General features: G+C 37.0%; 1 protein-coding gene across 11 annotated transcripts in view; it reads left to right on the top strand.

The window, feature by feature from the left end:
• Ptk2 (protein tyrosine kinase 2) overlaps window positions 1–15,227 on the top strand; it is a gene marked incomplete at its 5' end in the record, with an annotated part of 284,866 nt that overhangs the window by 197,013 nt on the left and 72,626 nt on the right. For 7 of the 11 annotated variants that reach the window (XM_013521316.1, XM_013521321.1, XM_013521320.1 and 4 more), the window contains 4 exon segments: window positions 2,637–2,693; window positions 3,832–3,852; window positions 4,902–4,999; window positions 10,650–10,734. In XM_013521316.1, the coding sequence (XP_013376770.1) occupies window positions 2,637–2,693; window positions 3,832–3,852; window positions 4,902–4,999; window positions 10,650–10,734 (261 nt within the window). 11 annotated transcript variants of the gene reach the window in all.

Raw genomic sequence — 15,227 nt, 5'->3', positions numbered from 1 at the left:
TAACCCCACAAAGTTGGTGATGCTTTTTATTTCACATATGCAATCACAACCAAAACACAGCTAGGTGAAGTGACTTCCCAAAGGTCAAATGTGTGATTATGTGGCTTGTTCCGTGTCCAGCACCAGCTCTCCTATTCACTATGTGCGCCACCTTCACAGATAATTTAAATCCTGATGCTTCAGAGTCTGGGGATACGTCATCCTATTAGTGTACTGCTGCAGTACAGTCATCTTTGTCATTTTGTCTCCTGAGTCCCACCTTCTGTGCCAGGTGATGCTTTAGATGTAAACAAGGTATATGAGGGTTCTCCAGACATTCTGTTCTGGAGAAATAAACAGATAACAAGGAAGCAAAATAATACGTGGCATTTACGGGTAATGAGGACAGTAAATTAGGGTATATGATTGAGAGCAGAGGGGATGGGGCAAATTAGTTTGAGGAGAGGTCTCTGAATATAGTGGCACTTTGGCTGTGAGCCAGCTTCAGCTCATGGTAGGCACTGGGTTTGAGGTCACTGCTGTTGTTGTCATTGTTAGTTTCATACCCTTTTTTGCGCAGGCAGTAGACACCTGATACTTTGGTTTCTATTTTTTCTTTCTTTTCTTTTTTGTACCAGAAATTGAACTCAGGGCCTTGTGCTTATGCCACTGAGCTATATCTCTGGCCCAGGATTTTCTTTTTCTTTTCTTCTCTTTTTTGTTTTTTATTTTTTGGTTTGTTTGTTTCTGGATAGGTTGGTTTGATCCCCTGCAGCCCTGAGAAGTGTGGTGCTTGTGGAATGGAGTCTGAAATGCCAGATGAGTCAAACCTCAGAACTAACTACAGGGTTTGTTGAAGTCCCTTGAACAGTTTAAGGGCAGGACTTGGAGAGGGCAGCAGATGTAGGAAGTCTGAATAGCTTTCCCAGCAAGAGTCCTACCTTCTAGGGTCAGCCAGATGGATGCACTTTCCACATGAAAGGAGGCAGAAAGGGAACTGAGGCCACTGTTTATGGAAATGCAGCCTTGCTTGCATTTGTTTTCTGAGAGGAGTGTTGTGAAGCTGAGTCTGCTAAATTATAGAATAAGAACAAAATGATGGGTACATGTCTCTCTGTGATTTACGTGGCCATTATTGTCCTGGCTATTAGAGTAGATTGATTGCTGCTCAGTTTGTTGCTACAGATGCCTGCACAGCTCCCAGATTTTTATTGACAAGTTCTTTTGATAAACCTACACAAAAGCAAAGCTACAGGCCTTTGCAATGCCAGTTTCCTGTTCTTGGTGTTCACAGAGCAGAGGATAAGAGAGAGAAATTTGGATATAAGAGAATACAAGGTTTACATTTTTTTTTCTTTAATTCTGTAAATAGTATTACTTATAAACATACAACTAACACAAAGTATCTACCAGTCAGAGGACTTAAGAATACTTTGGATTGATACATATCTTAAGGACTGCTTTTTAGCATTTGTTTCTGATATATATTAAATATATTCATCATGGCAGACTTTAATCATATTTGATAATGACTACACAAATTCTTCCAGTGACAGGTTTAATATCAATCATTACCATTATAGTATGTGCAACAATTGATGTCCTAACGACTGGGAAAGATACCCAGTCTCTCCTTTGGCTTCTGTACCTTTAGTGTCTGAATCAAGTACTAATCGTGTTAGTTTCTCTCGGGTTAAATAGGCAAGTCAGGTTAGCTATCAGTAGGAACTTAGTGACCCTGAGAAATGAAAGGCCTAGCAGCATAGTCCTTACAAATGGACCTGCTAAGAGTTCTCCTTTTTCCAGAAGGAGAAAAACAAACTGAACTCATGTGGTTTTGTAACATAAATGTTATTCAGAGATGTGATTGTTTTCTTCAAAGGAGTGTGGGTTTCTTTGTTTGTTTGTTTTTAATCTTCCACTAATGCAGTGGATTTTTAAGTTACTGCATTACCAAATGGAAACTTTGAAATTCCTTGATATTACAGTATCTCAAAAAATAACTGATTTTAGTACACTGTTTTACTTTATTCTTTTTGATAAATCTTTTTACATTTTTGACATGAATATATACTCTTCAAATATCTGAGTTAAAAAGTTACAGAAGATAAATTCTAGGGTTGCAACCTTCAACTCAATAAATGAAATAAATCAGCCCAGTTAATCACTTCAAAAATCCGGCCCTCATTTGTTTCTCTTAAGGAGAAGTTTCAGATTAAGCTGTCATGTCTAGTAATCAGTAAAATCATACTTTGTTTTAAAGATCCCTGTCTTGTTTGGAGTGATCGCAGTACACAACAATGTAGTTTCAAACATGTATTTGTTGTAGCTAAAGGAGAGTTCTGCAGTCTGCACAAATGGGTTAATTTGAATTCTACACATAATTATTTCATGTCTTTCTGTTTTTTGATAAGGGCTTACTGTGTTCGCCTATTTGCTAACTGATAAACAAGTCTGTGTATTGTAACATGTTGGACAATGATGTCACTTTTATTTCCACAAATGAGTCTAGTGATCAAAACTTGAGTAATAGTATTTTAAGACTATTTTAGCATAGTAAGGGGTTAGGCAGATCAACTTGCCTTTTCAAATCATATTAGAGGCCAAGATGTCCAATATTTAACCTCTACCAATATAACTGTCTTCGTTTTTTACAGAGACAGATGATTATGCTGAGATTATAGATGAAGAAGATACGTACACCATGCCCTCAAGTAAGTAGACTTCTCATTTTGTTCTTGCTCAGATTTCATGGATAGTACCTCATATATAAAAGTTTTAGATATTCATTATCCTTTAGAATCTCATTGAGTGCTTAGCCAAAGTGTTCTTCTCAACCTTGACGATTCTATATGTGTCTATTTCAAGGTGAGAGGGCCAAAATATAAATGTCTAGTAATTAATGTGGGTGAGTTACAAGATTTTTATAATCTTATTTTCTGGCTCTGTGTTAATATAATGTTATTTTTCCTCTGTTGAAAATTTTTGCTATTTAAAGTATACAGACACACATACACAAAAATTGCATTTCTCCCTTGGAATTATTCATTACTGTCACTGACTAACTAATGCAAACAGCTTCTAGCCTTCAGTCCTTACACTTCAGTTGGAAGAGGGTGGAGACAAATCCCTTAGATCATCTAGATCTGCCTCTTAAGGAAGTTTCACAATTCTTAGTAATTTGAATGTCCCAATTTTAGATTTCAATAGAGCTAAACATTTTGGTTTTTATTATTTAAATACTTTTAAAAGTATTATTTGGATTTTCTGTGTACAGTGAGACATAACCAAAATAAAGAGAAGCCACCAGGCCTCTGATGCATTTTCTTGGGCAGACCCCTTGTGGGCTTTCAAGAGTTCTTTATCAGAGAGTGAGTGTGACCCAGGCAAGAGTTGAAACTTGAGTGTATGTGTTTTGACTGCCAATAGCAATTTGGAAAAATGTTTAAACTTTTAGTTTTGGAGTTTTTTTTAAAGGGGGGAGGTTGATTAGGCATTTAATCATTTGTACATTCCTGCAGAGAATCCACATTTGTCTTTGTATATTTATTGTTCCTAATTGAATATTAAATGCCTAACAAAGCTATGTTTTACTCAAATGCCACAAAAATGAGTTATAAAATAGGAATTTATGAAATGGGTACTTAAGGGCATTAGTTAAATAACATTGGTTCAACTTAAGGATAGTTTTTGTTTGTGTTTAGTTCTCTTTTTTACTCATGTTTGTACTTAAAATATTTAGTAAAGTAAGTGTTAGTAAAATGTACTCTCCAATATTGTTGTTGTTAACGTAATTGCTATTAGTTATTTCTAAGCAAGGTCTTCAATTTTTTTCTCTCAATTGCAATACAGAAAGCTATGGAATAGATGAAGGTAACAGGATTCCTTTGAAATAACTGCATTTGCTTGCAATTGCAACTGGAGTGATTTGGGATGTTTCAGTTTTCAGTTAACTTTTATATTTTAAAATTATTTGTCATTGATTTACTCATATTGTTAAATCAATGAAATTACTAGCTAAAGTGATTTTAAAGAGGAAAGGTGTTATATAAAAACTGGGCCAGAGGTTCTGCCATCTTCTAATTTGACCACCAAAGGGAAGATTTTAAATATGTGATTACTGTTTTATTTCATTGGTGATGATACTAATGGAATATATACAATACAGGTTATGGGGATGAGAGACTTACTAGAAATAAATCAAAATATCAGGTAGTTAATTGAATCTATTATGTTGCAAATGGGTATTTTCTTTCATGTGCCTCCACAGCCTATTAAGCAATTGATTTTTATATAACTCACAAATTAATACATTAATTTGAGGCACGTGTTCTCAAGAATTGATGCTGATATGTTCAACTTTGACTTGAAGGCATCTAATTTTGAAATTAGTTTTCAGAAACTACCTCTTTAAACTCTTTTAGCTCCATGAATAATCTAGAGATAGGATTATTGTAAAGTGGAAAACTCTTAAACTTTCAAAACATAAAGTTCACTCATAATACTATTTTTTGTTGTCTCTATTTACAAACTTTAGTTATTTTTAAAATAACTGCTTTAGGTGATTGCTTTTATAACCTTCATATGTGAATTCCTAAACTAATAGTTGGTTTATAATATAATATTTGGTTTAATTATTTAGATAAGTAGATACGAGATAAATTAGACATTCAAAGACTCCTAGGAACAGCATGAAAAATATATCTACCTTTAGTAGAATTCATTGGTAGTCTATCCAGTACCATAACTGATATACAAATTCTTTTTAAAGTGTTAAGAGAATTCCACTCTGTTTAAAGCATTTTTTATATAGTGACGTATTACACATAAAGTTTTTGCTGATGGGTGATTTATGTATTAAGTGTTGTTTCTGTATTTGGAATATTGTACTTATTTATTGATGTGTGCGTCATGTTTTGCAGCGAGGGATTATGAGATTCAAAGAGAAAGAATAGAACTTGGACGATGTATTGGAGAAGGCCAATTTGGTGATGTACATCAGGGCGTATATATGAGTCCAGTAAGTCCTTTGCCAGTACTAAAAATCTAGGCTGAGGTTGACTGTTTAAGTTTAAATTGTCTCTTATTTGTCTTTGTAAGCTGTTTTTCTGGGTATTTACACTTGTGTTTTTTTAAAAGCTCACTGTACCTGTCAACTTATTTGGTATATTCAGATATCAAAAAAGGTAAAATTTGCTCCTATGGGGCTGGCTCTGTCTAATTTAATATCTCAGCATTTGTCATCAGTAGATGCATTAGTGACTATTCCAATCAGAAAACCAAACTCAATAGCAGTTAGCAGTACTCACTTCCACTTCCTGCATCTTCAAGAACAGGACATTAGTTTGCCGTGGTTTGCCCTCCAGAAGATACCAGTGAATGTGTATAATTCAGGGCTTCTGGCTGTATTCCAGAGTTGTGTAGCCATCACCATAGTCAATTTAAGAATATGTTTACCTCCTCAAAAAATTGGCACACATTAGCAATTGTTATGCACACCACCCTCCCCCAACTTCTTGTAACTGCTCTCATTTTTCTCTCTGTTTCCCTATTCTGGACATTTCAGATAAATGGAATTACACATTTGTGATCTTTTCCTTTTTATTGCCAAATAATGTTCCTTATAGATATACCACCTTTTCTTTATCCATTCTTCAGTTTTTAGACATCTGGGTTGTTTCTACTTTTTGGTTATTAAAGTGCTGCTGTAAATATTCATGTACATGTTTTTAAGTGGATATAGTGTGTCAGTTTTCTTTTGTATATAGTCAGGGGTAGAATGGCTTCCTTACACAGTAAGTCTTTTATCGTTTTAACAAACTGCCAAACAGATTTCAAGGCACTTGTACCATTTTACATCTCTCATAATATCATCACTAGCACTTATATATCTTTAATTATTATTAGATTGCTGATTTTTTTAAGTGACATTTTGGAATTCGTGCATATTTGCTTAGAAAAAAATTTTTAAATTTATTTTTGAGACAAAGTCTCGCTTTGTAGTGCAGACTGGTCATGAACTCACTATGTGGCCTCAAACTCATGGTAGTCCTCCTGCCTCAGCTTCCTGCATGCTAGGATTACAGGAAAGTCTCACTGGGAGAGAAAAAAAATTTTAACTGGAATAAAACAGGTATACAGAGAGAGTGCTAATAAAGTTAGAACAACATAGGTAATTGATTCTCTTCTGTTTCTCTACTTTGGAAACAGCAAACCGGTACCTTCACAACTTTCCTTTTTTTTTTTAATATCCTTTACACATGCCCCAGTGCATGTTATTTTTATATCCAAAAAGTTATAGAAATTAGTTGTATTGATTTGGTTTTTTACCAAAGACAACTGATAATTGCCACCATATAGTGAGAGACTTACTAGTAGTTCAGATTTTTTTGGTGTTTTTTTTTGTTGTTGTTGTTGTTGTTTTTGTTTTTGTTTTTTGTTTTTTTTTCCTGTACTGGGAATCAAACTCACAACCTCGCGCTTGCCAAGCAGGCTCTGTGCTAAATCCCCAGCCCCCATAGTTCAGTTTTTTAAAGTTCAGCTTTAATCATCTTTACTTTGTGCTTACATCAATCAAATTATTTAAGTCATTGTATATTTTTATATTTTATTTAATTAAATTCTGCTTTTTAAGGTAAAATTTAGTAAAAACAGCAGTGGGTCTAAATTGAATGGAAAGACCCAAATTTAGGCATGTCTGTGCCTTCCTATTAGATGTTGGAAGGTTAGGCTTCTTGACTCTTAAATAATTGAACCAGATGATCTCTGAGCTTCCTTCTACGTCTACCTCTGATAAGTAAACTTTCTAAAGTTCCCAGGCTAACCTGGGTCACACAGCTGATAACTGAAGAGTGGGCCTGTGCCCTATGGGAGAGAGTTGGACTTCATGAGATGATCTGATCAATATTTCTAAAATATCTCCCTGCCATATGAAGTGTGGATGGCAGAAGGAAAAGTAAGCATTTTCGTTAAGGTTGTAGCAAGCTGACAGTGAAAATAGCAGAACCAAAAATGGCTACTGTATTGTCTACACTGAACAACTATATGAATGCTATTTAAGTAAGATGAAGACTCTTGGAAGAAATGGGATTGATACCTTCTCCCAGAGAGGCAGAACTGCATGGAGATTTATTGTAAGGAATTGGTGTGTATGGTTATGGAGGCTGTTGAACCCCAAGATCTACATTTGGCAAACTGGATTCGTAAGAGGGCTAATGCTGTAGTCAAATCCAAGTGTGAAGGCCTGAGAAAAGAGTGTAGTTCAAATCTGAGGGCAGGAAGATACTAGTGTTCCGGCTGTCAGGCAGAGAAGTTTCTTCCTCTTTGTATGAAGCCTACCCACACCAGGGATGGTAGTCTGCTTTTCTCAGTCTGCTGATTTAATGTTAAGCTCGTTTAAAACCATCCTTACGAAAACATCCAAAATAACATTAGACCAAATATTCCAAAGACCTCATGGCTCAATCAAGTGGATATATAAAATCCACCCTTGTGGTGGGAATCAGGAGCTCTGTTTGGGGCATGTCTTTTTTTTTTAATTATCAGTACATGTTTGCAGTTCATGCCATTACAGTCATCATGGGCAGGGGATATATGTACATATTACAGCTTTTTTTTTTAAATTTCCTTCCTCTTCCCTTCTCCTCCTGCCTCTTCTTGTTCCCCACCCTGTCTTTCATACTTGTTATGTTGTTTTAGTTCATGTTATGGCATATAGGGTGTACATTAATTTGGGTTATTAGGTTCCTGTACATGGTCCATCTTTAGTCCTCTCATTTCTCTTTCTCCTTCTTTCTCAACCCTCATCCTTGTTTCCTTGGACCACTTCCCTATTGTAAGAGATCCATCCCCTTATCCCTTTGTATCCATCCTTTATCAATTTCTTTGCTTACACTTTGCTTCACTCAAACGAGAGATACCATATGGTATTTAAGCTAATGTATCTGTTTATTTCAATCAACATTATATTTTCAAGGTACATCCATTTTCCTCCAAATGTCTCAGATGTGTCATTCTTTGTAGCCAAGTGGTATTCCATTTGGGGAATATCATTTTTGAGATTATTTTTTCCCCCTCTACTGGAGACAGCAAATGGATAGGTTAAATATGTGAATCTGGATTGAAAGAGATAGTCGAGACTAGACACACCAATTGGAAGATCAGTATGTAAGTGGCACTTGACTCCTTTGGCAATAGATAAGGTAGCTTAGTAGAAGTGAGACCAGAACTGGACCTAACAGTGTATATATAGATTTGAAGAAGAAAAGAGGTAAAATCTCATCTTCATAAATCTCTTAATGCCAGTACCTTCTACCTGTGACTGTTTTTGTGGACTCCCCTCCCACAATTAATTAGCAAGAGTTCTTTCAGGAAAGAACTCTTAACCGTTGGCACGGTTAAGTTTCATTAGTGCTCAAGAAATTAATCATAGGCATCATTTCAGAGCCAAATATTCTGACAAGTGGCAGCTCCATCCTGGCTGGGGACAGTGGCTCCTGCCTAGAGTGGTTCTGTGTTGCCCACTGTTTGGTACTTGTCACAACTACAAATTGCCCTCATTCATCCTTCAAGCAGCACCTTACAGGGAAGCATGATGCCCACAAGCCTCCTAGCCTGTGGAATTCAGGTTGCAGAGGATGAGATGACATCTGAGATTATCTGTATAAAGCATAGAAATATCAAAACCTGTTGAGAAATTAAAGACAGATTATATACCCTGTTGAAGACCAAATAACTTCGTACTCTTCAAAGAGGGTGTAGAGGGAGACAGAGGCAGATTCACAATAGCATCACACTCCTTGTGTGGTGCCACTGTCCCTCCTGAACTACATCTCTGCCTGGTTGATTCATCTACGTTTCATAAGGAGGCTTGGGAAAGATTCTGAAAAAAAGAGAATAGCAGCAGCAACAGTGCGACTGAGATAGGGCTCAGCATTTCTTAAACCTGTGTAAGTTCCCATTTGCTCTTCTCTAATCTCCAACCCTCTTTCTTTTCTCTGTTTCTTTTTTGCCTTCATAACAGTATGAGGCACCTTACAAAAACACATAATATGAAATAAGATGAGTAAATAGTTCTGACAAAGATAACATAAACCCCAAGGTAAGTACAGTACATATAGTTGCTATCCAGATTCATCCCTAGAGTCTGTTGAAAAGCTTTAAGTGGCAAATCATTTTTCATATTACATTTCTAGTATTTCTTAAACTCTGAACTTGAAAAAAAGACAGATATTTTGGCTTCTAGGCCAGTGCATTTTCTTAGGTTTCCTCCTGTGTTGGTGGTAACATGGGCCCAGGGTCTCTTACCATTTTCCTCTCTTCTCCCTGACCACTTCATTATGCAGAGCTATAGAGCACCATCCTTGGACCTCTGTCTTCCCTTGATGATGTCATGCAGTCCTGTGAACCAGACTACTTCTGATTTCCATATCCAGCTCAGACTTTTTCCTGCATCCTAGACATACTGTCCTGCTACCCACTGTGCCCTGGTTCCTCCAGTATTTCATTAATGTCCCTAGCTTACCACTTCCATAGCTAAATTTAGGATCTTCTTCTTCTGTCTTGCCAGTTTAATTTTTTTGGCCAAAAATAAGAATTTCTCCCTCTCTCACTCAGTCCATCAGGAGCCACTTTTTCTTACCTTCAAAACATGTGCAGAGGCTCATTCCTTCTGTTCACCTCCACTGTTGCCACACTTATGCAAGTCACCATCATCTGTCACCCAGGGTAATGCCCTAGTGGCCTGCAGAGCTCCTTGCCTAACCTCCAGCTGTCTCAGCAGCATAGCCAGAGTATTCCTTTGAGGTCCTGCTTCCGACCACACACTCCTCTGCCCAGACCCTACCCTGAGTCCTTCTTTTGTTTTTGGGTTTTTTTTTTTTGTTCTTGTTTTTTTCCAGTATCAGGAATTGAACTCACGACCTTGCGCTTGCCAGGGTTCTGTGTTGCCCACTGTTTCCCTTACCATTTCCTTCTGACACCATCATCTCCACCTTCATATACTCAACGCCAGCCTTACTGGCCATGCATGTATTCATTGAGCAGGGCAAGCACATTCTTTCTGCAGCTGGAAGTAATTTACCAAGCTTGACCATGTGGCTGACCCTTTCTTCTTTCAAATCCTTGCTGTCATCTTGTCTTCTCAATGAGGTCTTCCTCAGATAGCAGCCAAAACCCCATGTCCCACATCCTAATGCCTCTTCGTTACACTGTTTTCCCAGTGTAGTATATAATTATTGGTTCCTTACTGAAATAGAAGGTGAGCAAGAACAGGGACTGCTGCCTCTGTTGTTCACTGGTGAATCCCAGGAACCTAGAACAGCACCTGCCATGAGGCAGACACTTAGCATTCATGGTAGGGGAATGAGTGACTCTCTGCAGTGTTTTGCATGCATCGTCTATTTTTCCTCTGAGGATTTTCTCCAAAATTTAAAGTATTTTTCTTTTTAAGATTTTAGCACTGAGGATGTAGCTCAGTGACACAGCACCTGCCTGGCAAGTGCAAGGTCCTGAGTTCAATTCCCAGTAGCAAAAACAAGATTTTATAGTTATACTGCTATGTAGTATAGAATCCACAGAGTTATAAAACAAACAGTTTCTCATGAATATGCCTGATGCTTGATACAGAGAACCTTTTGCATGTGTGTGATTCTGTAATTTCCTTTACACAGGAGAATCCAGCTTTGGCAGTTGCAATTAAAACATGTAAAAACTGTACTTCGGACAGCGTGAGAGAGAAATTCCTTCAAGAAGCCTGTAAGTTTCTGCAAATTTCTGTGGAACTCCATATAACTCTCTGTGAAACCCTGTCTTTGAAAAAGAAAAATAATGTTTTTACTTCTTGAGACGACTGTATTTATTTTTCCTTGCAAATTAATGTCCAGATTTCCACTGGCACATATCTATAGATTTTTGCCACATAAATGCAATGTATTAGATGTAAGGATAGATGATATACTTTTTGTTTACACTTTGCTAGCTACACCATTAAACATCTTTGTACTGGAATTGGTTTACATATATGAAATGATCCCAACCCAGAGATTTCGAGGCCTGGGAATATAGAAATGAGCAAGACAAACACACTCTCTACCTTTTTGGAGCTCACAGACTACTGGAGGAGTAAGGATTGTGACCAGTCCCCTAGTCCTGCTACAAAATCAGAAAGATCTCTTCCAAAAAAACTTTAGAAGAGACTTCTGGTGACTTACTAGGTGATTTTTGTTAGAAGTGACTTTCTCCACCTACGTTCCTCTGGCTCTTGGTTTGAGTATCCTGTGATGAACCTTCCTTGGATGAGTTATATGTTACTGGGTCTTTTCTTCTGAGAGTAAACTCATGGAGAGCAAGGGTCTTGTCCATTTTGTACACCTTAAGCCATCTTTACCTACTCTTGGGCTGTGGTGTTGTCCTGTCACAAACTTTATCCCTTCTCAACCTCCAAGGCTTCTCTTAAACATCACCTACATAGAGAACCCTTTTCTAACCAAGATACTTAAAATAGACGTTTCCTTGGTGTTCTCTGTCATAGAACCACATTGTGTTTCTCCAAAGTCAAGATTAAATGCATATGTTGTTCACATTGATTATTGTCTGTCTCTCCCACAAGGCCTTAAGCTCCAGGATAACAGGGACTATGTCTGTTTTGCTCATGGCTCCATACCCATTCCCAGCACAGGACATGACACATGAAAGGCACTCAGTAGATGCTATTATTGGACTGAATCTTGGTGTTTTCATTACACATACATCAAATGAATATCTTCCACTTTCCATTTTGTAAACATTTGCCACCTAACCCTCCAGCAAATTAATGTGGTATCATTATTGTGACTTCATCAATTAAGTCCAAGTACATCCTTAATCCTGTTTGTGAATCTTGTAAGTTATATATAGGAAAAGGGTCTGGCCCATGACTTCTGTCTCACCTCATTTATTTCTACAGTGTGCCTATGGCAAGAAAATACAGATAACATCAGTTATTGTTACCCAGCTCTCTTATCTGCCTTACCTTTGGTGGAATTCTTGTGCATTATATATTTTCAAAATCACAAATTTCAAATATGTATCTTTTTCTAAAATTTTGAATATATATTGTTTTTTGTGGGACAACAATATAGAAATCAAATATGTAGTTTTGTAGGAGTAGTTAAATCAAACTGACCTTGTTTTCTTTAAAATAGTTGCTCAGGTTTTACTTCTGGGGGCTGAAACTGTTGTAGTATATATTGGTACCTCAGTTCATGGACTTAATTTTTTCAACAGTTCGGGTCACAAATGGAATTGGACAAGCACCAAATCAAATTCAGTGGTTAGGTTCAGTATTGACCTTATGGGGAAAGGTGATTTGGTTCTCATCCAGTTCATTTTGCAATCAGAATCATGGAAAGAATTAAGCTCATGAACCCAGATACCACTGAATTTCAGCTCCTGAGGAGCTTTAACATGTGTATATAGGATGTGAGAGATGGTGTGAGAGATGGCCTAGGCCAGGGTTCATTAGGCTTTTCTGAGCAGGCCAGGTAGCACATTTCCAGTGCTGCAACCTGTGTATTCTCTGTCTCCACTATTGAGCTCTGTCATTATACCCTGAGAACACCTATAGATAGGGATGGCAAAGTCCCCATACTGTAGGAATCTTCTTGCTGTGGCTTTTCACCAGCTGGTTGCAGTCTTCTTTCTCCTTCCCTTAGCATTTTACCATCCAGGAGTGGTTTTTACCACAGAGCATGTTGCCAGGCTAAATGAATTACAAGTTCCTACTTTATCACATTCCAGAGGAAAAGATAGCCCACAGTTGTCTTGGTCCAGAGAAGTTTTTTTTTTTTGTTTTTGTTTTTAGCTTAGCTTTTAATTGTTAAAAAATAATTTTTTAAGTTAATAAGTGTATTATAGGAAATAACACATGAGGCAAAGAGAAAAGTCATTTGCAATCATAAGCAACTTAGCTGGATATTATTCTAAGTCTGATGTGTACATATATGACATGCCATTTTGTGTGAGTTTGTACAGTTTGTTATGCTTTTTTCCACATATTATGAATACTCACCAATTCAAAATTCCGAAGCTGCAAGAGAATTTGATAACCATGAACACACTACAGCAACTCAGTCTGTTAGAAAAAAATTATAATCCTGCCTTTCTTGGGAGCAAAATTTCACTGAATATCAAAGTGGCAACAGGCCTCCGGATAGACATATTGGCCGAGTTATAGTTACAATTGCAAAATTTAAACTTATTTTCCTGTTGTAAAAACTGTATGCACAGCAAAACAAAACTCATAAAACATTCAGAAAAATGATGTCTGAAAATTTCCAAGTATAAACACACTAATATGCTATTTTTGCTTTTGCTTATCTCCCACTTCCTCCAAATCAAAGAACAAGTACAGACAGTATTATATTTCTCAAGAAGTGATTTAATAATTCCCTTTCCAAAAGACAATATTTCATATGAGTTTTAGCAAAAAGATACTAACAAAATGGTATTTTATTACCTGTACATTTAGCATACATTGAGCACTTCTAAACATTTAAGTAATACTAGATGTTTGAAGTCTCAATTTATTCATTATGTATACATAGCTGTCTTGGTTAAACTGCACATATGTAATAGTAGTTGAAAGTGTCTTAAAATATGAGCATTCTCATCTAGAACCCTTCCCTTCTCCACTAACCCAGTGGGCTAAAATGCTTAAATTTTCAAAAAGATTTTTTCCTAGAAATTTCAACACAAAATGTACAAAATTTATTAGTATACCAACTGAAAACTGACAATCTCTTTAACATCTATGAAGATTAAATATTGTAAAAGGACTCATTCAGACCTTTGCATACCTTATATACACAGCAAAGTAAAAAAAAAATACACATACATAAGGGACAATACAATGGTAGCTTGCCTCAGTATAAGTACACTGCCATAGCACTCTGCATTTCCTTCTCTTCTGAGAACCAGTGCATAAACAGTGTGTACTACCCCAACAAAATAACACTTCATGTGAGTTTTAACAAGAAGAAATTTACAAAATGAGTTATTTTAGTACTTCTACTAACATGTATCAGGCACTTTAGAATATCTAGAAAGGTATTTCAGATATTGCAATAAAGTTTTTAACATTATCACATATATATGGATATATAGTAATGAGGACTAAAATACACAAAACGGTTACAATGCAAACAACATCTTCTATGTGTAATGAGTCTGGTACTAGACCTTCTTTCCTCACATTCTTCTGTTCCACATCCTCAACCTTTTGGAGACCTGGTTGTATAGGGTTAAGATGCTGAACCACAGACCTCTGGCTGTGTTGGAAAAGAGCATATGCATAGTGCTCTGCAGTCAAGATAACCACAGCCTAGGCAACCAAGGACATGGGCTGCTGATACCCCTATTCCAGAGCAATAAATCTGCCACCTTTAGAGATAAGACAGGTCTCTTAATTGGCAAATTTTACTACTTGAAGTCTTTGAACTGACTCCCAAGCTCCTGCTCAGTTCCCACACTTGCCTCAGTATCCTTTGTTTGAAAACCAAATAAATACGGGCCACCCGGAGAAGTTCTTAGTCTCTACCCCCAGGGAATGTTGAATACTGTTAGAAGGTTTTAACCTTCCTGTAGCCCTAAAATCATACCACTTGTCTCTTATTTAAGCAGTCCTTTTATTTAGGAGGTTGCAGGCCTGATCAGAATAATTTCAGTAAGTTCATACAGAATAAATGTGGACAGTCACACCTAGTGTCATTTCTCCACATGATCTAATAAACTCCATTTAAAGTCATTTGCAGAAAACGTTCTTTTCTGTCATTTTTTTTAAACAAGGGCATTTCCAAGATATGTGATTTTCTAATTCTACTTTATCATATGTTGGCAACCACTTTACATCTGTACTGTCCACATGCATTATTTTCTTTTAAAAGATTGAGGGTGATGTTGAGAGCAGTTTTTTTCCTACAGGCTTTCTAAAAGTGGCTAGTAAATCTTCCTAAAGGGTAGGGGGCATTTCCAATTAGCCAAATGTGAAATGCTACTTTACCTTTTCTCTCTCTGGCAACTGCCCATGGCCCGCTAGCTGTTCCACTTATCCTCAGCCTGAGCTCCCTCACCTTCCAGGATGGATGAGACCTTAATTCGTCCTTGTTGTGAGGAGATAGGGTCCAACTGGGACACAGTGATCACCCAAAGTTCCAAATCTGCACAGCTGTATAGCCCAATGTGGCCAAGCTTTCAGACCCTCCTTCTAAGGC

This window comes from Chinchilla lanigera, unplaced genomic scaffold, assembly GCF_000276665.1.
Source record: "Chinchilla lanigera isolate Chin_1 unplaced genomic scaffold, ChiLan1.0 scaffold00060, whole genome shotgun sequence".
In the NCBI taxonomy this organism is placed as follows: domain Eukaryota; kingdom Metazoa; phylum Chordata; class Mammalia; order Rodentia; family Chinchillidae; genus Chinchilla; species Chinchilla lanigera.
The sequence above is the reverse complement of the archived record's forward strand: the minus strand, read 5'-3'. Positions and strand labels throughout refer to the sequence as shown.